This window comes from Carassius gibelio, chromosome B14 (assembly GCF_023724105.1).
Source record: "Carassius gibelio isolate Cgi1373 ecotype wild population from Czech Republic chromosome B14, carGib1.2-hapl.c, whole genome shotgun sequence".
Lineage (NCBI taxonomy): Eukaryota > Metazoa > Chordata > Actinopteri > Cypriniformes > Cyprinidae > Carassius > Carassius gibelio.
In genome coordinates, this window is record NC_068409.1 from 23,567,940 (window position 1) to 23,592,325 (window position 24,386).

A 24,386-nucleotide genomic window follows, 5' to 3' on the forward strand; every position below is an offset into this window, starting at 1 on the left:
GACACAATTAAATATGTTACAGTATATGTGCGTAACCCCACAAAAAAAGTCATAAGTAGAATGGGTAAATTTGTAAGATTAGCCAAATATACATTGTATGGGTCAAAATTATTGTTCAAATATTTCGAATTATTTTTCGCACCCTCGAATTCCAGATTTTCAAATAGTTGGCAAATTTTGTCCTATACTAACAAACCATACATGCTGTAGAAATCTCAATTTTAAAAAAAACTGACCCTTATATGGGTGGTTTTGTGGTCCAGGGTCAAACACACTAATACATATACAGGCCTACTTCGACTATTGTGTGTGTGTGTGTTATATGTGTTTTATTATTGAAAGAAATAATAGGCTCTCAGGCTGACTTTTCTCAACGCCAAAAAGGCGACGGGGCAGAGATATATTAATGTGAAAAGGCAGTGTCACATATAGCCTAATTAAAGTCGATTATCATTTTTGTATTATTCTCAGCCCGTGTGAATGTGTGACTCCTTATCATTCCACCTGTCCACAACCTCTCTCTCTTCCCTCTCTTTCTCTCAGTGTCCAGTGTGTGGCTGTGCCCTCGCGATGCCACGCGCTCGCTAATCCGCTCTCCGCGGCGCACATGCTCAGTACCGATCACTGTGGCGATCTGTAATGGCTGCGGGATGATGTGATACCAGTCCAGGTGCCGCGCCGCGTTGGTAGGAATGCCATTTCCCTGAGACCGCCAACCACTACGTTCATTCCTCCGTCAACATGGTTGACATCCGACAGAAGAATAAAGGTCTGACATCGTAGTCGTGAGCACTTGCGAGAGTCCTAATTGTGTAAGTTGAATGTTTATGTTGTCTGTTAAATTGCGGTTCATTGAGCTGGGGATCCGGACATGAGTGTGTCAGTGTTTGTTATCCGAGGTCACTGCAGTTCATAGCAGCATCTCTAGAGAGAGGAGGCACATTTATAACGTTAGCCGCGTACTACATAGCTATAGCTGCATCCAAGTAACGCTGTTAACGTTATATAACGTGCAATTAGAGACCAGAGATATCTGAATATTTCCGTGCAGGTTTCCTTTTATTACAGACGTTTAACACCGGTAATCACAACGTACGTGTTAACGCAGCGTCGCGTCAGTGTAACATTACAGACAACATTGGCTACATCAATATCCTCTCGTTTGGTTTTATTTGCCTCAATAGCACGGAAAACGAAGTTCTTTTTGTCGACGCGCTTATTTAGTACTGCAACAGGCTCATTGTGAGATCAACCAGTCACACACTGCATTTTCAATGTGGTCGGGGTTACTATAGTTCATTTCGACAGCTCCCGCTGGCTCTAACATTAGAAAACACTGAATCAGAGTGGGGTCGATTGGCCGGGATACTTTTTTAGTAAAGTTTAAATCTCCCAAAGGAAGTCAGAACAACAAGTTGTGATGATAAAAGTATCTATTTTTACAGACAAGTATACGTTTTAAGGGATTTGGAAGGTTTCATTAATCACAAAAGTTAGATAAGTGGCAGAAATGCTCAAGCATTACGAGGTAACCATAGCAACAGTAGGCTGGCGAAACATTTTCCTGCTAAAAATACAAACATATAGCCTTCTGTCTGTATATATACCTTTATTATATATTTAAGTAGGTATTTTACAAGTATGTCACAAAAAGAACACATTTACAAAAATGTACGCCTCCTTCAAAAGTTTGTACAGGTAGCACACTGAGTGCAAAATAGATCATGTAACTGCTGCTCTGCAGTTCTTTGGAAACTTTGACAATCAAGTTATCTACATTATTTGCTAAATTATAGTCTATTATGCTGTTTATCAGATGCAACGTCTACACTGTGTTTTGTGTAAGTTTAAAACATGCAGCCCTAAGGAAACAAACAGGTTATGTAATAACCTGTGTTTAACTCTGTCCACTTCAGTACAATGCTGCCACATTTTAAATGTACTCTGTCTAATTATAACTTGCATATAAACTTTTTGTATTCGCTCATGTATTCAGTTGAGAAATAATTCTCTTAATCAGTATTCTGGTCTTGTTTTCAGAGCTTTTCTTATGCATCGGGGCATGTCTCAGACAAAAGCTTTTTTACTGTCTGACAGTCATGAACCTCTCTCTCTATCTCTGTTTGTTGCTCTCTATCTCGTATCAGTGCAGTGCTGGTGTGTGATAGTGCCAGTGAATTGTGTGTGGTTGGCGGTAGTCAGGAGTGATGGCTGTGAAGGAGCGGGTGGAGGCGGTGCTGAATGTGGGCCTGCGGGTCCCCAGTATCATGTTACTAGAGGTGCTGTACCGCTGGGATGTCAGCTCCTTCTTCCAAAAGATCCAGAGAAGCAGCCTCAACAACAACCCCCTCTTCCAGTACAAGTACCTGGCCCTCTACCTTCACTATGTGGGTGAGTAACAAACCTATTTTATGTGATGAATTCTGGGGTACACCATGAAATGCCCATCAAGGTAGCATGGTATTGCCATCTCTGCACCATGGTACTCATCTGTAGATCAGTTTATTTGTTTCCCTGTTTCCTTCTTGCTACTTAAAACACTGTTTTGGAAATGTGTATCTATTTTACATGTTGGTGAATTTGTGGCTTTTTTGCATCTTATTAATATGTTTTTGTGCTTACGAATAATTGAATGTTGAAGATGATTGAGTGGAAAATGGAAAAAACTTAAATGAGCTGGCAAAAACCTCAAATGCAAAAGAATAATCAAATGAAAATAACCCATTCAAACCTATTTCTCGCTGTTTATTTACCCTGTGGTCCTGCTGACAATGGTCTGGAGTCAGAGGCGACTGATTCAGGCCACAGGACTCTCTCAGCCCCCTGTCCTGAGTTTTAAAAAGACTCAGTGGAGCGTAGCATCAGCCCCCATTCATCTGCTGCACACATCCAAACACACGCATCTCATGAGTTATTCACAAGGATCGTGCTGTGTTGATGTTTGTGAAACTCTTTGTTGCTAATTACTTTATTTTCTCCCCTTCTCAGTTGTTCACATTTGTTTTTCTATCTGAAAGGGTTTCCGACTTGTAGAGCATGTTTTTAGGTTCCAGTTTGTTTTGTTTGTAAGTAACTTTAGTACAACTTCATCCACATAACCCCATCTTTTTATGGTTTATAAACTTTAATTAAAGCCACAGACTCCAGGAAAACTGGCTTTTGGAGCAGATGTTTGTGTAATACCCAAAGGAACAAACCCTAATGACAGTGATTTGTCTGTATGTGTGTGTGTGTGTGTGTGTGTGTGTGTGTGTGTGTGTGTGTGTGTGTGGTCATGTGCTATGCCCATGTGGCTGTTATTTACCCTGGAGAGGCGGCTTTTGAGGTTACATGCGGATGTGTTTGTACAATAATGGCAGCTTCTGGTAATGACTCTAGAACACAGACTAACACCCAGCAAATTGCAAAACAATACGGCACACTGTACATCTAGCTTACAGAATAAAAAGTTATTGTTTTGGATGGATACACATTGTAATTTTTGCCAATGCAACTATGCTCATCTAATCATTTATTCAAAATGCAATTTATACATACAGTGACTTGACTTGCTTAGGCCGTAACAAATGGATTAACATTTTCAACTTTATTTATGTTATATTTTTGACTTGTTTATTAATATTTCCTTAAAACTGCTATTTTTGCATACTGACAGATCTTTAGTCCATTTAATCATGCACATGAAAACAACATTCAGAAACATACTGAACAAAAAAACTCTGCAATATTGTAATTTGTTTATTATTTATTCATTCATTCATTATATTTGTTTATTAAAACCATAATAAATACATATGAAACCAAAATAAATCAAAGACTACTTTTTTTGAAAATGCTGCACATGCGTTTTAAACTATTTAAATGATTTTTTCTTTTTATGACATTCACCTTTTTATTAAACATAATATTCTCTTTCCACACTAACTGTCTAAAATACCAACATGTAGTAGATTAAGTGTATTCACAACAATAAATGAATAATTTACAACAAACAGGCATGATTTGTTTTTCTCGGTTATTACATAAAACAAAGCAGCAGAAAACAGTTCCATTCTTCCATCTCTGCAGTGCGCTTTATTAGCTATTGCTCTGACATTTCAGAGCTACTGCTAGCAGGAACATTACTGGTGTTCTGTTTAATAGAATTTCAGCAGCTCCTGTTCTTGGCTGCAGCTTTGTTTTGCAGGTGTAACTTGTTCAGTGTTGGTGGTGCTACAGTACCCTCAGGACCCCCTGCTGAATGGGGGACTTAGTCCAAGTACAGTAGCTCCCACAGATGAAAAGCGCTGCTGTCAGGAGAAACTTTGGTGCATTTCTTTAATCTCAGGCTTGCTGGGTTTGTGTTAGAGTTAAGAAAAACCACCTGGCCCTGAGAACCTCCTGTGGATTTTGCACTAGAATGAAGTGGAAAAAAATAGGCCTGTTCTGTCTGTTCAACACTTCAGTTTCAAAATATGACACTGCAGTGCTATTAGAACTAATAGAGATGTCCTTACTTAACACTATGAAGCTGACATTTCTGCAGAACAACTCCACTTTTTGTTATAATCTATATATCCTGGACTTTAGCCCTATGATTATATTTTGGAAACAGAGCATTGTCCATCCAACTCTTTTTAACAATACATATATATAGGAGAAGATAAAGTACAGAGAGTTTGGTTTGGCTGAAGACACAAAAGCAGAGAGGTTAAATTGAGACATGGAGAACATCTACTGTCAGCAAGATCACGGGCACTTTCCGTCTTTACTGCCTATGGATAATATGAGCTGTCTTTCAACATTTTATCCAGCCACAAACCTGGCCAAGTCCTCTGCTCTTTGACCTGGCGAGAGCTTCCTCATATTTCAGCGCTAACTTTATTCCCAGGTAATTGCATTGGTTCAAGCTAGTGTGCCAGCATACTTCACATTAATCAATACTGATATAAACTTTGTGTCTTCAATCCAAGTAGAATATTTCCACTGTGTTGCGTTTCTCCTGTGTTCTAGACAGTGGAGTATGGTGCATGTTTTTATATTTGTGAATGGCAGAAGTGAAGTGGAGAGGGTGAGTGTTGAACATCAGATAAACAGTTACGCAACAGGAGGGATCAAGAGGGTTTGGCAGTGGAGTAATTAAAGCTTAATCTGTGCATGGCAAAAGCCTTAATCTCCCACCTCATCCTGTCTACACACACTCGTATGAACACACAAACACGTCAGCGTGAGCCAGTGAATGTAAGACTGGAGGCTGAATCATGTACTACAATACCCTTGTTCGTTATAACATATAATACTGAATCTATTTACATTTCAGGAAATAATGCTTTGTTTTTTTAGGTAAATGTATAATGCAAGCATTCCAATAACCTACTTCTCATGTTGAAATTGTGTTGTCTACTATTTCCGTTTTCTCAGTGATGGCCATAACATACAGTAGGCTCAAAACAGCATCCAACTTGTACTGTTTATGCTGCACATTTTCTGTATGCCTAAAATAACTTGATGATCTACTAGTTACATAAATGTACAGTGCATTAAATAGCAGTTAGTTCCAGTCCTCGAATTTGATTGGCCAGTCAGTGCTTCAAGAGTGCCAGTTCAGCAGCACTGGGACTTGTCACTATCACTCCGATAGTTTCTGTTTGCGCTTTCCAGAAGTGACTGTCAGTATTTTCCAGTCAGTTTGTGTATTAGTACATTATGTTGAGAATATTAAGTGACGATTTTTGCAGGTTACATCTTTCTATAATTCTAGCAGGTGGTGACAAGTGATTGCCCTTTGAGTGAATGAATGATTGACTCACCTACTTAGTTAAAAAATACTGATTAAGTATTTTTCCTGTAGCTCAAGTGGTAGAGCATTGCGTTACAAAGCGCAAGGTTGGGGGTTCGAATCCCAGGGAAAACATGATGGGAGAAATTTTTTAGCTTGAATGCAATGTAAGTCGCTTAAGCGTCTGCTAAATGCATAAATATAAATATAAAAAAAAATAATAGTATGTAGCTGTGTGTATTAATGAGTCATCTAATTATTCCCTCGATTTGTTCAGAAACACTGATTCATACACAACTGCAATAGATTTTGTAGTTGTAAAATTAAGGTTTACAATGTAAGTTACTGTTGTATAAAAGCTAAATCATACATTTAAATGGTGCTGGTCTAAACATTATTTATAGCTTATACATTCATGATTTTTTTTTACATGATCTTACTAATTATGCACATCAGACTGCCAAATAAGTTATGAACAATATTACAATATAGCTACTTTTTTATATTAGCATTTTGCATGTTGTTTGTCTCATATGCTATTAAAAAAATAGTAGGTAGTACTCTATATGGTATATTCTGCCCACTGAACAGTATGCTAGTATTCCTTTCTGAGCATAGCCAAAGACTCTTTTTGCAGGTGTGAGTATCAATGAACGGGATATCCGGATAATTCAGTCGGTGAGCTCTGGCTGTGTGACAGTCTTGAGTGAATGGACTCTCTCTGCTGGTCTGAGAGATATTGAGAGAGATGTGTCCTCAGAGGCCCTTCTGTGTGCTTGACAGCATCCTCACATAGCAGTCTAACAGCGGTCTCATTCTTTATCCCTCTCTCTTTCAGGCTACATCCTGAGTCTGGTTCTGCTCACCCTGCCCCGACAGCACCTGGTGCAGCTCTACCTGTATGTGCTCACTGCTCTGCTGCTGTTCGCTGGTCACCAGATCTCAAGGTGAGAGTTTAGGACTTCAGAAATAGAAAGAGATTGACAGAAAAGCTGCTCCCACCATAATAACCCTGATAGCCACTAAAATTCCCTAAAAAACACTGTTTGCCATTCATCAGGAGAGAATCCATCATGCATTTTAAATCAGGTAAATTTTTACAGTATGGTTGATTATATTTGTTTACACTTATCTTTGTTTGTTACTTTGTCCTTAAAGGGATAGTTCTCCCCAAAAATTGAAGTAACCCCACAATTTACAGACCCTCAAGTCATCCTAGGTGTATATGACATTCTTCGTTCAGACAATCAGAGTAATTTTAAAAATGTCCTGGCTCTTCCAATCTTTATTATTAGGAGTTCACATAAGTACGCAGGTGTGCATGTGTGAGCAAAAAAAGCCCTGTGTAAATAAGTTCAGACTACTCATTTGCATACCGACATAGTTGACATTCCGTTCGAACTGAAAGCATAAATCTAGGCTATTCGCTGCTGTTATCAAAGCACAAAACAAAACTGTGTCATTTCATTCACTGACACGTTTCACTCTTCACTCAGCAGTGCTGAATCTGGCAGCACATTTACTTACTAGCCAGCAAGTTTGAAAATTATGAAAGTTCATATGTATAAAAAGGAGTAAATATTAGCTTTTTATATTTAAGTAAAATGTTTTGTTTTTTTCTTATATTTATTATTTTATTTATTTTAAACTGGAACACCACTCTCTCGTGAATCCACATATGATGGTTAGCAGAAGCCAGAGATTATGGTTTATAAAGTTTTAAATATGGACATTTTTCTTACACAAATGCATACAGTACATTTGCTTCAAAAGGCCTTTATTAACCATCAGGGCTATGTGGAGCACTTTTTATGATGGACAGATGCACTTTTTTGGGCTTCAAAATCTCAACCCCCATTCATTGACATTATAAAGCTTGGAAGAGCCAGGACATTTTTTCATATACAGTAACTTGATTGTATTTATCTGAAATAAGAAAGTAATATAGAGCTAGGATGACTTAAGAGTGAGTAAATCATGGGGAAATTTTCATTTTTGGGTGAACTATCCCTTTAAGGTGATAGGTCACTCCAAAATGGTTTTGTATTGTATTATATTATCATATATCATATCATATTAAGGAACATTTATTGAAATAGAAAAAAAAGTTTACTGTCACCTTTGATCCTTGCTAAATAATAATTTCTTAAAAGCGTATGGATCCCAAAGTTTTGTACGGTAGTGTATATTATATTATGTTATTATTTACTTGCCTTCATGTCTTTCTAACCTCTATGCAGTTGTTTCTACATGGAACATAAATGTTTATTTATTTTGTATTTTAATACCTTTAGTACTATTTGAACAATAATAATGAATTAATAACCTAATTAATAATGTGATTAACAAAGAACCTAGCCAAAAGGAAGATTTTTTTTTTTTACTTCTGTTAACATTTATATTAATGCTACACAAAAATAAATGTTTTTAATGCTTGGAAGGTAGAGAGAACGTTAATATCTGAGCAGGCATTACAACAGACATGTTACTTTACTGGAGGCTCCTCTGCCATGCTCATTGGTCCTCAATTACAGTGTTGTGTTTTGTGTTTGACAGCTGGCTGTTTAGTGTCAGATTAAGAGAGAGCTTTCTAGCACATTTCTCAGCATTATATGTGTTGGTAGAAAAAGCAGTGGCTGCTCAAATTAAGATCAACCAAGTGTGGCAAAGCCATTACTGCCAGCTCGTAACTCACCTGCCTCCCTTTATTCCCTCTTTGCCTGCTCAAACTGAGCAGAGCCAAGCTCAGATAAGAATTTAAGCAAGCTTTGTAAATGTTTATTCAGGTATATGTGTGCCATATATGACATCCATTCGGTCCTCTAAAGTTACTCTCCCAACTTGTCCGAGTCATGTAGAAAAAAAAATTGTTATGATGTTGTGAAGCCATTTCAATAATCAAAATTTTACCAAAAGATATTGGAGGGCTTTAAAAGTGCACAGCATTTACTGTCCACTTTTATGATGCTTTAATTATAATTTTGCATAATTTTTAAGCTTTAGTTTCATGCATTATAATTGGTTAAAAAAAGAGTGACCAGCACATTATTCAGAAATTCTTCCTTTGTGTTCCATGAACAAAGTTATACAGGACATTTTTTTTCCTACCACACAAAAAAAAATTAGTTTTAGATCAAAAATAATTGCTGGAGCCCCTGCAGAGCCTCTAGGGCTTGCAGACCCCTTATTAAAAAAAAAAACTTAGCTAAGGGTAAATGAGTATTTTAAACTTCTGAATGTCAGTAGTGGTTATTTTGTTTGCTCAGTGGGACTCAGCTGAGTGTTATATAAGGGATTGTTCTCTCAGGAACTCTAGTCTGATAAAAACAGATGGAGCGATGGTTCCACCGCTCTGCTCTGTCTGACTCGGGCTGTAAGTATAGATCCTCCACAGGCTGTGATGACTCGGGGAATGTCGCGCTGTGAGAGGTTAGAATAAGGTCTCTGTTCTCTGTTTCAGGGACTATGTGCGCAGTGAACTGGAGTCAGGCTATGAGGGCCCGCTGTACCTGGAGCCTCTGTCCATCAACCGCTTCACTACTGCGCTCATCTGTAAGTGCCTTACAAACTCTCTAAAGCATCTCAGTGGTTGTTGCAGGCCTGAAAGAAAGGGACACTTGTGATGTCAGTTGAAAAGCTAGTTTTAGAGTAAGAAGTTATTACATTCTAATAAAAGCTTATAAAAACTTTTTTCATTAGAATAATGTGTACTGATGAATTATTGAATATATAATTACAAATATTTGTTTTTAATATTAATCAATTAATTAATCAATTATTAATTATTAATAAAACAATATAATTTGTTTAAATATATATAATTAATAAAAATGTATTTAAAATAATATACAGTCAAGCACTATCTATGAAGTTGTATTAATAAGTTAAAGCGGGCCAGTTCTGATTTCATGTTGACTCTCAAATGAATGTTCCAAGTCATGTTCCTGTTGTGTGCGAGTCCAATACTGACTCATTACAGCTCTTATTCAGTCGGAACGTGTGCTCATGTAGTGTCATTCTAGGGAGAGTTGGGTAGTTTTGCATGTCTTGAGATGTGATGTCAGAGATCAAGGCATTTCCCACTCTTGTTCCCGTCTTATATGCTGCCTGCCCTAAACCACACTAAAGCCATAGATGCAGCTGTCATATTTCCCCTCTCATCACTTTTTCTATAAGAACCATCCTTACTTAATGTCAAAACCACTCCTGCTCACTTCCTATATTAATTTTTTTTCTCACTCACAAATACTGTATCCCCTTCCCCTTATTTGTAATATGTCATACTTTCCCTAACTCTATCTCACTTTCCGTCCCTTCCCCTGACTTTCTTGCTTTCTCATCAACTATATTTTTTCCACCCTTTCTCTTTCTATGTTACTCTTGACATTTAGGGAGATAAATCTCACTACCCAAATATATCCCTGTCATTTTTCACCTTATAATAATAATAATAATAATAATAATAATAATAATAATAATAATAATAATAATAAATGACACAATTTGCATAAGTAACACTTTACAATAAAGTCCCATTAATTAACTTTAGTTAATGCATTAACAAACTGGCTGGCTTTACTGAAACTGCAGAATTTTCGGTGGGTTTTATTTATAAATGTATTAATTTTTTATTTTTGTTAGTACATAGCAAAGATTATGCGTACTTAAAAAATAATTTACAGTAAACATCTGTAGGTCTTTATTTATAGTCTTTAAATCAAAATATAAGGTTTGAACCAAACCATATATATAATTTGTGAAAAAGTAAAAATAAAACATTGGTCTAAACTAAGACCTTCTTTCATGTAAATAAAAATAACTATTTAAATCGTAAAGTACATTTACTTTAAAGTATAATCCTATGTATACATTAATACAGTACATGCTATACTGAATGGACATTTTTGTAATTTTGTAAGTTTATGTTTATTTATTTATTTTTTAGAAAGACATTGTGTACAGACAGAATTCTTTTCTTACTGCATCACATTTATGAGATCCCCCCCCCATTTGAAAGAATATGCTGGTCCATAATAGGCTTCATGATATGTATGCATCTAATTTCTGTCTTTTTTCATTTTGTGGTAAAATACATCCCTAGCATCTACTGTTTGCTGTTTCACTGTTGTGCTCATTGAGTTCTTGAGTGCTGCTGGGTCCTTCAGCCATTACTCTAAAATCTGTAGGGCCTAATTAACTCCAGCCAGAACAGATGCATTCATTAATGTCAGTGAGTACAGTAGGGAACAAACGGCACAGATTTAGGTCTGATGCTTTGCTGTACTCTAATAGTCATCTTATTATTGCTAACATTTCTATATCTTTAATTCTTTTTTGAATAAGATGTTTTATTTCTCTGTGTTTATGTGTGAATAGGCCAGCTGGTGGTCTGTACCTTGTGCTCCTGTGTGATGCAGACCAAGCGCATTTGGCTGTTCTCAGCGCACTTGCTCCCTCTGGTGGCCAGGCTGTGCCTGGTCCCTTTGGAGACCATCGTTTTCGTCAATCGTTTTGCCATGATTTTCACAGGCCTGGAAGTCATCTACTTTTTGGCCTCCAACCTGCTGGTGCCATTTAATTTGGCCAAGACAGCGTACCGGGAACTTGCACAGGTTAGAGGCTAAAGAATGAGTTTTAGAACAGTGTTAAATCAAAGAAACAAGAATTAAGCTCTTCTCCATATTATTCTGGTAGGTGGTGGAGGTTTATGGCTTGCTGGCTCTCGGTATGTCTCTGTGGAATCAGTTGGTTCTGCCCGTGTTGTTCATGTGTTTCTGGCTGGTTCTGTTTGCTCTGCAAATCTACACATACTTCAGCACACGGGACCAGCCCACATCTAGAGAGAGGCTGCTCTTCCTTTTTCTCACCAGGTGAGTTGAAGCTCAGGCTGCTCTGCTCTGCTTGTCAATCCTGAACATTAAACTAAAGATCGTCATAGAGAAATAGAATAACATAGGTGTCACTGATCTTGATTTATTTTCCAGTAAAATATTCGATGAACTGTTTGTAAATGCTAAATGTTTGATTGATTTTGGTCACATGAAGGTGCACAGCACTTCATTTCTAAATGTAAATGGTCTCCAGTATTGCAGAGTGCTGTTGTACTCCGTACTCCCTGCTGGGCCTGGTCTTCACCGTTTCATTCGTTGCTTTGGGAGTGCTCACTCTTTGCAAGTTCTACCTGCAGGGCTATAGGGCTTTCATGAATGACAACACCATGCACAGGTATCATATACCCACCCTCCTGTCACTCAAAAAGTTTTTTTTCTTATGAAACACGTAGGAATGTCGTCTTATTTATTTATTATTAATTAATAAAACATCATTTTTTTATTATTTAATGTTTTATTTACTTTTATTAATATTAATTATATTTGAGGTTATTTTTAATGTTTCTGAAGAAAGACTTAAATGCATTTATTTGATTAAAAAATAGCAGAAATATTGTGAAATGTTATTACAATTTAAATTAAATTAGTTTTCTAATTTCTATTTTAATATATTTTCCACATTTATTTTATAGCAGTGTCCTATGATCCTTCAGAAATCATTCTAATATGCTGATTTACTACTAAAGAAACATATCTTATTATTATCAATGCTGAAAACAATTGTGCCTCTTATTTTTTTCTTTTTCAGGATACTTTGCTTAATAGACAGTTCAAAAGAACAGTGTTTATTTAAAATACTAATCTTTCAGCATATTATAAATGTGTTTAGTGTCAAAATGTCTTTTGATCAGTTCAATGCATTGAACCTGTCTTATCTCGGCAAAGGGGCTCTTCTTCATGCTTTGTACCTCTATTTGAGCTGCCAATCTGTCTTCCATTTAATCCTTCCTTAAGTAACTACAGTATACCATTATAACCCTGTTAAACAGTTTGGCATGAAGTCTATATTTGAATCATTATGGCACTTTTTTTTTTTTTTTTTTACACAATTGACTATGGAAATCACACAAGTCCATCAATCCCTCATCTCTCTCTCAGGGGAATGACGGAGGGAATCACTCTTCTGATCCTCGCTGTTCAGACTGGACTGATCGAGCTCCAGGTCATCCACAGAGCCTTCCTCCTCAGCATCATCCTCTTCATTGTGGTGGCCTCCATCCTGCAGTCTATGCTGGAGATAGCTGATCCCATAGTGCTGGCGCTGGGAGCCTCCAGAGACAAGTACATAAGGATGATTGCTGAAGTCAAATATTTCTGTATTATACAAGTCAACATTGTAATTTAATTTTATAATCATTATTGCCAACAGGAGTTTATGGAAACACTTTAGAGCGGTTAGCTTGTGCTCGTTTCTGCTGGTGTTCCCAGCCTACATGTCCTACATGATATGTCAGTTCTTCCACATGGACTTCTGGCTGCTGATCATCATCTCCTCCAGCATCTTGACCTCATTACAGGTAGAGCTCCCACACAAACACAAACACGCCATCAGCTCTGAGTGTGAGAAACAGTGTAAAGGAGTAGAAACTGAACAGAAATTAATTTGAGAAACTGTAACTCTCTGGATGGCACTGTAGGAATATTATCATTGTGTTGAGATTTTATTCCTGATATAGAATATGTTGTTGCAATACAATCTTGACAAACATCTTGGAGATTTTAATGAATTTTGGTAGCATTATCCATACAAAATGCAGATCTAATAGAGGATCCTTATATATGTATTATATGATTTTCTCTGTTCTCTAACGGCCTTCTAATGTAAAGCTATAAAAAAAAACTTTCCCGTTATTTGGATGATGTTTATGTTTCTCGTTGATCATCTTGTTGAAACTGGTTCTGTGAGCCTTTACTGTAATTCCCAAAAAATATCCTGTATCTCAGGGAAATTAAAGATTATTCTTAAAGAAAGTTTATTCTTAAAGAAAGGAGAAATGAAACTCTGCTTTAAGAGAATCTTTGCATCCTGTTTGTAAGGAAATAATGCACATATGTGTTCTACAACTTAATTATTAAAACGTATACATACATACTTTAAACAAACACACACACACACACACACACACACACACACACACACACACACACACACACAGTTAATAAAATATAACTTAATTTTTAGTTACTGTCAGCACAGTTCCATTGGTTAATATTAACAGATATATCTTTTGGTTTTAATAATGTATTAGTAAATGTTGAATTTAAAATTCTTAAATGTTTCAGATGTATTATTTTTTTTTGTTGTTGTTGTTCATGTTACCTATAATACAGTTAAACTAATGTTAACAAATGTAAAGTTATTGTAAAATGTTAACAATATTTTGTACTAAATATAATAATAATGTTTATTGATCTTTAAATAATTAATTTAGTAGTAGTAATTTATTTATAATGGTGATATTCTATGTTTACATTTTTATTAATGGCAACAATGTGTATGTATATATATATATATATATATATATATATATATATATATATATATATATATTCATATTCATAATAATTAATACAGTTTAATAATTTGATTAAGTGTAAAGTAAGTGGTTATTGGACCAATTTCTACATTATGTATAATCAGCATTTTTTTGTGAAATTTTTTGTGTGTGAAATATTGTGATGTTATTATAATTTAAAATGACTGTTTTCTTTTTTTTCATATATTTCATATATAATTTATTCCTGCGATGCAAAGCCAAAAATAAAACTATATGTAAAAAAAAATCATATATTTATGATTATTTATTATTAAATAATTCCTAATAATTTGACCAATTCTTACATTATATAAATCAGCATTTCACCACCCTACTATCTACTAATCACTGAAAGACCTATTTCAGGTGTGTAGGAGTGTGATTATTGCTCATTTGTGTAAGGTGAAATTCAACTGTCCCTCTGTTTTAAACTCTTTTGACTCTCAGGTGCTGGGCACGCTGCTGATCTATGTGCTCTTCATGGTGGAGGAGCTCAGCAAGGCTCCGGTGGAGAACATGGATGATGTCATCTACTGGGTGAACGGCACCTACAGGCTGCTGGAGTTCCTGGTTGCGCTGTGCGTGGTGGCGTACGGTGTGTCGGAGACAGTGTTTGGGGAGTGGACCGTGATGGGCTCCACCATCGTGCTCATCCATTCTTACTATAACGTGTGGCTGAGGGCCCAGCTGGGCTGGCAGAGTTTCCTGCTCCGCAGAGATGCTGTCAACAAGATCAAGAGCCTGCCTACAGCTTCTCACCAACAACTCCAGCAGCACAATGACATCTGTTCCATCTGCTACCAGGTGTGTGTGTGTGTGTGATGGATGCCCAGGTACATTCTGTAGCACGTGTCTTCTTGTGTATTTCTGTGTTAGATAGATGGTGGGTTCAGTTACGGTGCATCACTATTGTTCATACAATCCTCTAACTATTAAACTTATGCACATAATTTGTGCCACACCATCTGTGTTATATACATGGACATATCTAATATTGGAAGGACTTTTCCAAGTGATTGGATTTAAGATTTCTTTTTTTGGCGGACAATATTGTAGACTTACTTTGAAGGAGCCTTATCCAGAGACTAGAATATAATAGAGATTTAATTAAGGGTGTGCTGTTTTGACTTTGGTCAGTAAGCAACCACCTAACAACCACATTCATAACACACTAGGAAGAAACCTTAAAAAAAACATTCCCTTAAACACTTGAAGTGAAAACTGACAGCGTTTAAAGATTATTAAGGGAGATTGCAAATGTGATAATGATTTAATACAACCGTTCAATAAACAATTAGTTAAGTTAATATTAAGTGACAACATTATATTGTCTGACTATTACACTACTGCCTGATTTTGCTCTATTTTGTCAATGAAAATTGTTTAAAACAAAGTCACAGCTGAGCCGTTGCGCATCTCTAAAAGCAAACACAGCCATGTTTTATTCATGAAAGTGTCAGTGATTCATGATTATCCTTTCATAAACACAGTCACTTGCTTCATTCCTGAATGAATCAGCTGTTCGAACAAATCAACTGAATAAATGATTCAGTGATAAAATGATATAATAACCATAACAATGTAATAATATGTGAAGAATTATTATTATTATTATTATTATGTATACTATATTACTGAATACTACTAATAATTGTATTATTAATGAATTGCATTATTATTATACCAATGACAAATTATTATATCAGTATAATGAATATTAATATACAAAGAAAATTATTATATTATTACTCAACATATAATAAACATATTAATAAAAAAATAATGTATTATTATTATTGTTATGATGATGATGGTGATGATGATTATTATTATTATTAACTATACTTATAATAATTTGCCATTGTTGGAATAATGATGAGGATGATGATGATAACAATAATTTATTATTATATATAATTATAATAATGTTATAATTATAAATAATTGTTATATTATTGATGATGATAATAATTGTATTATTATTATTAATTATTCTTTCTTTTTTTTTTTATAACTTTCCTCTTCTGTTCTTGAATCTAGGACATGACGTCAGCTGTGATCACCCCCTGCAGTCACCTCTTCCATGCCGGCTGCTTGAAAAAGTGGTTGTATGTGCAGGAGACCTGCCCTCTTTGCCACAACCAGCTGAAAGGCTCATTACAACCCGGCTCTTCAACACAGGACGCCCCGCCACAAGAGCCCCCAATACAGCTAGCAGGTGATCTGGACCCTTCACAGCATCCAGAGTCAGATTCAGCTCTCCAGGTTCCCCAGCAAGATGACACCACTCTCGCTTCAGCATCAGACCTCATGGTTGGGCTAAAAGACGACGGTGACACTCCTGCCTGCTCCTCCTCCCAATCCTAAAAGCTGCCTTGAGCCAAACCCAACTCCACACACTGCTGGACAAAAGACAGTGTTACAGCAGAGGGTCTGATGGGACACTGTCGGCCCACTCTGTGACTGATACAGTATGTACACATGGAATGCTCCTGAGACATCTATACGGTCCAAATCCTTCTACCGCCCCCCTCTCATCCAGAAAAATCATAGATTTTAGAGGTCAGAAAGCTTATCAGAGGTGAAAATAAAAATTTTACCCCTTCCACATCTGGATCTACCAAAACACCAGCTGTTCCCCAATCCTCAACCCTTTATTACGAAACTACAATCTTCAGCGAACACCAACCTGAATGTGATCATGTTACCTTTCAATATAGTGCTGTGATGCTCTGTAGGCACTTAGCACATATCCACTAGCACGCTCTAAGTATCCAATATCAGTAGCCTGTCTTTTTTCTGTTCTCCATTTGTTTTATTCAGAGAAAATATATATACATATATATGCCACTGCATTTGCACTAATATGACATAAAGAAATGCTCCAAAGTTTGTCTTGTCTGATACCAAATATTTTGGTGTGTATGCATTGAATCAAGTTATATATTAAATATATACCCATGTACAAATATATATGTAAAGGAGTTTTGATATGCAAAAGTACAGTGTTAAGCAGCATCGCGTGTCGTGAAGCGGCCTCAGGCTTATATGAACGCTGCGCCTCTTGCGACCTCTAGTGGCGGTAGTGGGAAGTGCCTTTGGCTGTGGATAAACACTATGACCGTTTTAAGAGAGTCAATATCATTCTCATCAGTATTTGGCATTTAGCGCATTTGTGAATATGAATACATTGTATGTATTAAATACATTGTACAACACAATGTATGAGCACACTTTGCGAATGCCTGTTTTTCTTTTTATTTAGTGTTTAAGTTAAATGTATTTAACATTGTTTGTTAAATGAATGGTGTTTGCGTTTTGTGGGATTTTTAATCTACAAAAAGGTTACTTTTATCTAAGCCACCATTTTTTTTCTTTTTTTAAGCTGTTACAGCTATTTTCCATTTAAAAGCAAATCTGAACGAGACTGGAGTGTATTCTGTAGCATGCTGAATTTAACCTCTTTATTTATTTTTTATTTTTATTTTATAAAAATGTAGAACGGTGTTATGTGAAGGCTAACTTTGTTTGAATTGCAGCTGAATTCAGTAAAATATGCCTTAAGTCTGAACGTGAACCTGAATGTAAGAATAAATCCAAACCTTAAGTATGAAATATTTGTCTTGGCTTTCTTCCACTGCCTTTCTAAGTCATAAAAGACTTAAAGCTCTTAGACCTACTGCTCTTAAAGCCATATGTGACTATGATCATAATAATGAATTTATAAGTATTAATTTAATTATTATTTCATTGTGACAAGTGGGGCGGGGCCGAGAGCCGTGGCTCGTGGGAACAGAGCGAATCAAGCCGATCTCAGGCCCCTCCCATAATAGTTTGATTGACAGTAGCACTTCGATACAGACTGGACTGGTGTCTTACCTTAGACCCGCCCTGAGTGAGCTGTCATCATCAGTCCGCCATTGTTTCACTTGGAGCAGATGTAGACAAGAATGTCTCCTAATCAATTGAGGTGTTTTGTTGTTGGATGTAATAATGAACAAAGCAGTTGTCATTAACTCCTGACATCTGAGCCGCTGAAGATGCAGTGGACTATGCTTGTTTTTGAAGGGAATGCACCCCCCCCCCCATTTATCTAAATTAGTTTATGTTCGTGTGAGTCATTCGTGATCTGGTTTAACCAACAGAAAAAGTGAGTATAAGGTTGTTGTTGATTTATCATGAATCTTTGCAATTCACCTAATAATGTGCTAATTAGCAAGTTTCACCATGAATGCAGCTAAAGTAAACTCTCTCTGAGAGCAACTCAGGAAGAGAGGGGCGGGGTCAGCAGAGCTCAGTAACATTTAAAGGAAAATGCTACAAAATGGCTTGCTCTGAAAAGAGCTTCTTTTCGATAAGCTAAAAAGGGTTGTTTTACACTACCATTGAGAAATTTTAACCAAACTGTCACAGATTTTTCATTAAGACCCTAAAGAATCATATCTACTTGAGGAAAATGGGCATCCGATGACCCCTTTAACAAATCTGTTATTATCTTTTATTAATATACATTTTTCCATTTTGTACATTATTATGATGTGAACATTTAGTGAAAATAATTCTATTACTGTTCTGAATTTGTGCTCCTATTTGTAACTTCTGTTTGAATTGCAACTGAATTCAGTTAAATGTGCCTGAACGTGAGCCTTAATGTCAGAATAAATCCAAACCAAACCCATGAAACATTTGTCATGGCTTTCTTTCACAGTGCCTTTCTGAAGCATAATAAGACCTACAGGACTCTTAAACTCACCTGTGATGAATCAAACAGACCCACACCTGAGTGCTGAGGTAATGTCAGACTGCTGAAACCATCAAAACATCCAATGAAGAGACACAGACAGGATATGCACTCATTTCCTGACCACTCACCATCTTTCAGAGGTCTGAAGATCACTTGCTTCCCTTAACCTCTTATAGAGTTACTGTACATCCCTCATCTGTGCAGGTGTCATAGCCATAATTATTCTTTTAACGTAAGTATTTTACTGTATGGATTTGGAAATGTGATAAACAGTTATGGCATATTCCCGCGATATTTAAGCGCAGTGTGAGGTGTCTCAGTGCAGGCAGATGTGAGCATTTATCTGCTTTTCCTGTGTGAGCACTTTAACTCCCTTTAGCATGAGGGGCAGGAAGAGAGAATGGAGGAAACATTAGCAAATCAAAGAACGCTACCCTTTAACCCCTCTCCATCCTTCTGATCAAAGTTAGCCTTGAACCCCGACCTTTGTGTAAAATAGAAAAAAAAAAAAATTTTACAAAAAAATACATGTGAAACTCAAGAACAAAGCACTCGGTCATTTTGGAAAGGCCAGATATTCCCTAGGTACTTTTTCTCACGGAACTAGAATATAAATTATGTTGTCTTCACAAGTCCCCTCCAGTGTGAGTTTCTCCTCCACTCATTTTGGTGTGTGTGTCTCTCAGTGAGTGTGTGTGTGTGTGTGTGTGTGTGTGTGTGTGTGTATCTGAAGGCCTTCAATGGAACAGCTAGTTTAAGGTCAAGTATCACAGTAAAGTAGCTATATCATTTTTTCAATTCTGACCTAAATCTTGACGAGGGGTTCTGTTGTAATGCACATAATCAAAAGTAGGCCTACGATCACAAGTTCATTCTGATAAGCCTATTTTAAAAGGACAGTTTAACCAAAAATCCAATAACGTGCCAGATACTATTAACTTCCATTTTATGAAATAAAAATCAATGAATGTGATCAGTGACTGAATTTTACAGTCCCTCGAATTCTGCCTAACATCTCTTTTCGTTTCACTGAAGAACCTCATTCGGGTTTGCGATAACATGAGCGAGTACATAAGGTTTTTAACTATAGCTTTAGTCAAATTCTTTTCCCATTTCTTTTCCATGTGTGGCCACAAGATGGCAATGTTGGACTGTCAACCAATAATCACGCGTCTCCTGTGTCCGATTCTCGACACGTTCACGATTTCTTTTCTTTTCCACTACCCACAGACTCTCTTAGTCGTTATATTATGCACAGAATATGCACACATTTTAGCAGTTTTCATAATCACCATGAGCTGAAACTCTTATTTCTCAATTTCATATAGGTCAAACTGAGATGGAAAACAAAGTCAAAGGTAACAATGGATATTTTGGTGCATTAAGAAAACAACACAATTGTCTTGACTTTTGTTTTATGTTGCACGAATTTTACGCAGGCTACAACATTATAAAACTAGGCCTACCTGACAGTGTTAATAGATTTTTTTTCTTTTAAATAAACATAGGCTACATATATACATATATATATATATATATATATATATATATATATATATATATATATATATATATATATATATATATATATATTGACACGCGGCCTAATGGTTTGAAACTGATAAAAGTAGCCTACTGACTGAATTATCTCACGTCACAAGAACTTTGTTTTGCATTATGATTTATTTTATGTTTCAGTTCAATTCAATTATACGGTTGGTAGGCTACTCATCAACGACAGCGTGATTTATGTGGACATCTGTTTTACAAATCAAATCGAATTTGTCGCTGTCAGCAATAGGAATATTTATATTATATAAAGGTTAATTTAAGTATCTTTATCAGGTTATCGTAAATACAGGCAATTTTTTTTAGACTACACACATGCACACGAAGCTATATTTAAGTGATGCACAAAACTCGTTTTAATATAAGTAATGGCTGTTTCTTATTTGGACACATGAAAACGCACCGTTTCCACTACCACTGCTTATGTAGTTTCTGCCACTTTAAACTGCTGTGTGGGAATATAAATATACAGGGGGACCCAGGGGGAGCAGAATTCCCCTCTCTCTGACCAACACTGGATTGGACCGGACTCTACACTTCCTCTGTCCGCTGTCTGCAGGATTCCATTCAGCTCTAGAAGATACAATATCCATTTCCCGTGCATGCATATGCTCATTTTTGCATCATTTCTAAAATATCATAAAGCTTTATAGTTGCATTCTAAATCTAAAACACAACTGCTGTTGTGTGAAAAATGAAAAAGTTGCTATAAAATGGTTTTGCGCGCCCAGCATTTACTTCTGTACATACGTTATTACAGTCGTTTTATATCAAATCTGACAAAGCAGCTGTTAAACTGTTTGGGTCTGTACTATCCAGTTTTGTTAAATGCGTTTACCGTCGTTTATGTATTACAACAGATGTTTTATGGATTATGAATCTGTACGTGACTTTTTTATATATCAGCAATGGCTTTTTAAATACAATATATGCCTCATTAAATGTATTAAATAATTTAATCATATTATTAATACGTTTTTAATTAGGCTATTGATAACAATTAATCTGAAACAAAGTTCACATTTTGCTCTAACGCCTTTTTTTCTAAATCTAACGACACTGGTTTGACACTAATTATTAATTTCCTCACATCAGTTGTCAAACATGTCACGTGGACTGATATGTCTCATACATAAAAACTCGATGACAGGGGATCTCTGTTTAGTATATTTCATCATTGTCTTAATTATATTCAAACGTGTTTTAAATAAAGAATAATATCCTAATAATAAAAACGCGGGTGTTTGGTGTTGTTTCACTAACCAAAAAAAAGGAAAATAAATTATATTACAAAAGTATGTAAAAGTTCATTTTTACCTGGATGTAAACAGACGCTCGCGAGCAGAAACAGCGTTCCCCATCAGGTAACCATAGCAACAGGAGGCTGCTTGAGCACTTTGTGTCAGGATCACCATCGATATTTAATCAAAAAAAATATGAAGAAACACTGACATTATTTATCAATTTATTATATTTACATTTCTCCAAAAATACTGCCTTGTTTAAAAAGTCTTTAGGATAGTTGATATTCGCTTAACTGTGTCAGGGGCGCCAAAAGACAAGTTTAACAGCTCGAGACGAACCTCAACACCCCGACATTTTCTTGAAAAATCCCTTTTAAAAGTCCAACCCTTGAACGTTTTAAAACACCAGCTCATCCCTAGACCGGTATTTAAACAAACTTACTGTGATTTTTCTAAAATAATCTCACACTATATATATATAAACTATATCTGCGTCCATGTGAACCTCATAAATTTGGCTTCAGTCGCGCGCTCTGGTTGCCAGTTTCTTCGTGACATTTAACGCGCGGCGCATTACTTTTTTCCGTGTCTTTTTTCTTCTTTATTTCTAAACATGCCGCTCGCTAAGTGGGCAGGACGGGCTGTGATATCTAATTAGGCGACGGGCTTCGTGGTTGGGTGGACAGCTAATGGTAGTTCGGCTTTACTTATGTTTGGGGGGCGGCCCTGCGCGCGCAGTCACTCCCTCCTCTTCCTCCTCCCTTTGGGGTTAGTTTGCTTGTGTTTAGTTCCCAGAGACAGTCAAATCGGATTCCTTTGGGAAAGGACACAAATCACTCCCGTTTGAACAAGGGGAACAGCGAGGGAGCTGTCTCCACAAGGGTCCACCTCTCCTGGTTGATTTCATATTGCTCATTCATGTGATCTGATCAGAGAATACTCTTTGTGGAGAAAGACAGGGAAGGAAAGGAGGAGAAAATAAAGAAAAAAAAGTCTCTGGATGATGACATTTGATCTAACCCTCAGCGAAGCCCGTTCTTGATCCTATTGTTTCTTAAAGTGACATTAGACTTTTTTCTTGCGCACGTTAGACCAAAGGGAACTCCAGTCTAATCTCGCAGTTTTTGTTTGTTTGTTGCACGGTGTTCCCAAACCTGGATGTTGACATCTCGCGTTTCTTTTGGCACGTCGCTCTGTTTTCTGTTTCAGAGAGGAAGCGCTAATAGAGACAAACGCGGTGACACCTGCTCACCCATACACTTCTCCTTGTCTTTTTTTTAACGGAGCGATCAAAAGAAGCAAGCGCCGACTGAGACGGTGACAGGAGTCTGTTTTCATGTTCGGGATTCAAGACAGCATTCAAAGGAGCGGGAGTAGTATGAAAGAGGAGCCCATCGGTGCCGGGATGAACGCTGTCCGGACATGGATGCAGGGTGCCGGGGTGTTGGATGCGAACACAGCCGCTCAGAGGTAAGCCGGCGGCGGTCTTCAGCGCTACGTGAACAGCTAGACGGAATATTGTGCGCTTATCTTCCTGGGACGACACAAAACGCTCTCTTGTATATCATCGTAATCAGTGCGCGATATCTGCTTATTAATAACCAGGTGACAAAGAGATTGATTTATTGCTGCGATAAGTTCGTAGCATCTTCTTCGGCGTGCTGTTGGCATCAACACACAGAATGCTTGAGTTGCAAGTCACATTAAAACTGGTTTTCTTAGCCTGTTTCTAACATTATTATTCTTAACGTTAAAACAGCCATAAGCGTTTGCTTCTAAGTGACTTTGCAACCACTAGCTTTTTAAATACTTTTTAAATTTTAAATACTGAATTTGAAAGACAATCCTTTCCAGTAGCTTGTTATAAGCAGCTGAACAGAGTTCTTATATATATATATTTGATTATCAACAATTATATCTGTTGTTGTTATGCTATTTAAGAAAATAAAAATAATTGAAACATCTCACTGACTTTTTAAAAGACTGGCCTTTCATTAACAGGCTACTTTTAAATAGCCTATTTGTTTAAACTATTAAACTGTCAAAGGTAAAATTTAAGAGCTTTTGCACTGCAATTTGAAAGCTAAAAAATGCATTTGAACCCTTTTGTAATTAAATAATCACAAAACTATGTTTTTTTTGTTAGTTTTTTTATTATACATATATAAATATATTTCATCCTCTCTCTGTCTTGTATGTGTTCGTAGTGGAGTGGGTCTTGCTCGAGCACACTTTGAGAAACAGCCTCCTTCAAATCTTCGCAAATCCAACTTCTTCCACTTCGTTTTAGCGCTATACGACAGACAAGGACAACCCGTGGAAATTGAAAGAACTACTTTTGTTGGATTTGTTGAAAAAGAAAAGGCAAGTGACACGTTCTCTTTTGCATATTGGTTTTACAAATTTGAATGAAAATGCATAATTTTAGGCTAGATTAAATGTTATTGATATTAGCCTAAAGCTGAACGCTTATTTGCCTATACTCAGTAAATTATATTCTTGCATTAAATTACTGTTCTGCAAGAATTCCTAAAAACTTCAATTTAATCATTAGATTTTTATTTGTATATATATCTTTTTTTTTTCTTACGCATCCTTTATAATTTAAGAAAGCCTCATGTTTTATATTTGTTCCCTTCAGTA

At 36.4% G+C, this 24,386-nt stretch overlaps 2 protein-coding genes across 7 annotated transcripts in view; both read left to right on the forward strand.

The window, feature by feature from the left end:
• Positions 1 to 552: 552 nt before the first annotated feature.
• rnf145a (ring finger protein 145a) lies at positions 553 to 17,801 on the forward strand. 2 transcript variants are annotated; one of them, XM_052573683.1, is made up of 11 exons: positions 553 to 812; positions 2,153 to 2,391; positions 6,597 to 6,705; positions 9,219 to 9,310; positions 11,135 to 11,370; positions 11,453 to 11,628; positions 11,843 to 11,983; positions 12,748 to 12,930; positions 13,019 to 13,166; positions 14,634 to 14,990; positions 16,227 to 17,801. In XM_052573683.1, the coding sequence occupies exons 2-11, from the start codon at positions 2,208 to 2,210 to the stop codon at positions 16,551 to 16,553; spliced, it is 1,953 nt and encodes a 650-aa protein (XP_052429643.1). In that variant the 5' UTR covers positions 553 to 812; positions 2,153 to 2,207; the 3' UTR covers positions 16,554 to 17,801. The 2 variants fall into 2 exon arrangements, with proteins under 2 accessions (XP_052429643.1, XP_052429642.1); XM_052573682.1 differs by having other exon boundaries at positions 554 to 812; positions 2,148 to 2,391.
• A 4,728-nt stretch (positions 17,802 to 22,529) lies between these two features.
• Positions 22,530 to 24,386, forward strand: part of ebf1a (EBF transcription factor 1a) — a 114,962-nt gene continuing 113,105 nt past the window's right edge. For all 5 annotated transcript variants that reach the window (XM_052574814.1, XM_052574815.1, XM_052574816.1 and 2 more), the window contains exons 1-2: positions 22,530 to 23,213; positions 23,951 to 24,107. In XM_052574814.1, the coding sequence (XP_052430774.1) occupies positions 23,080 to 23,213; positions 23,951 to 24,107 (291 nt within the window). In that variant the 5' untranslated portion in view covers positions 22,530 to 23,079. The remainder of the gene's footprint in view (positions 23,214 to 23,950; positions 24,108 to 24,386) is intronic.

Excerpts from the sequence above, each read along its gene's own strand:
- rnf145a (XM_052573683.1), top strand. The coding sequence starts at position 2,208 with ATGGCTGTGAAGGAGCGGGTGGAGGCGGTGCTGAATGTGGGCCTGCGG. Across the intron at positions 11,984-12,747 it reads AATGACAACACCATGCACAG|GGGAATGACGGAGGGAATCA; the intron begins GTATCATATACC and ends TCTCTCTCTCAG. Across the intron at positions 14,991-16,226 it reads TCTGTTCCATCTGCTACCAG|GACATGACGTCAGCTGTGAT; the intron begins GTGTGTGTGTGT and ends TCTTGAATCTAG.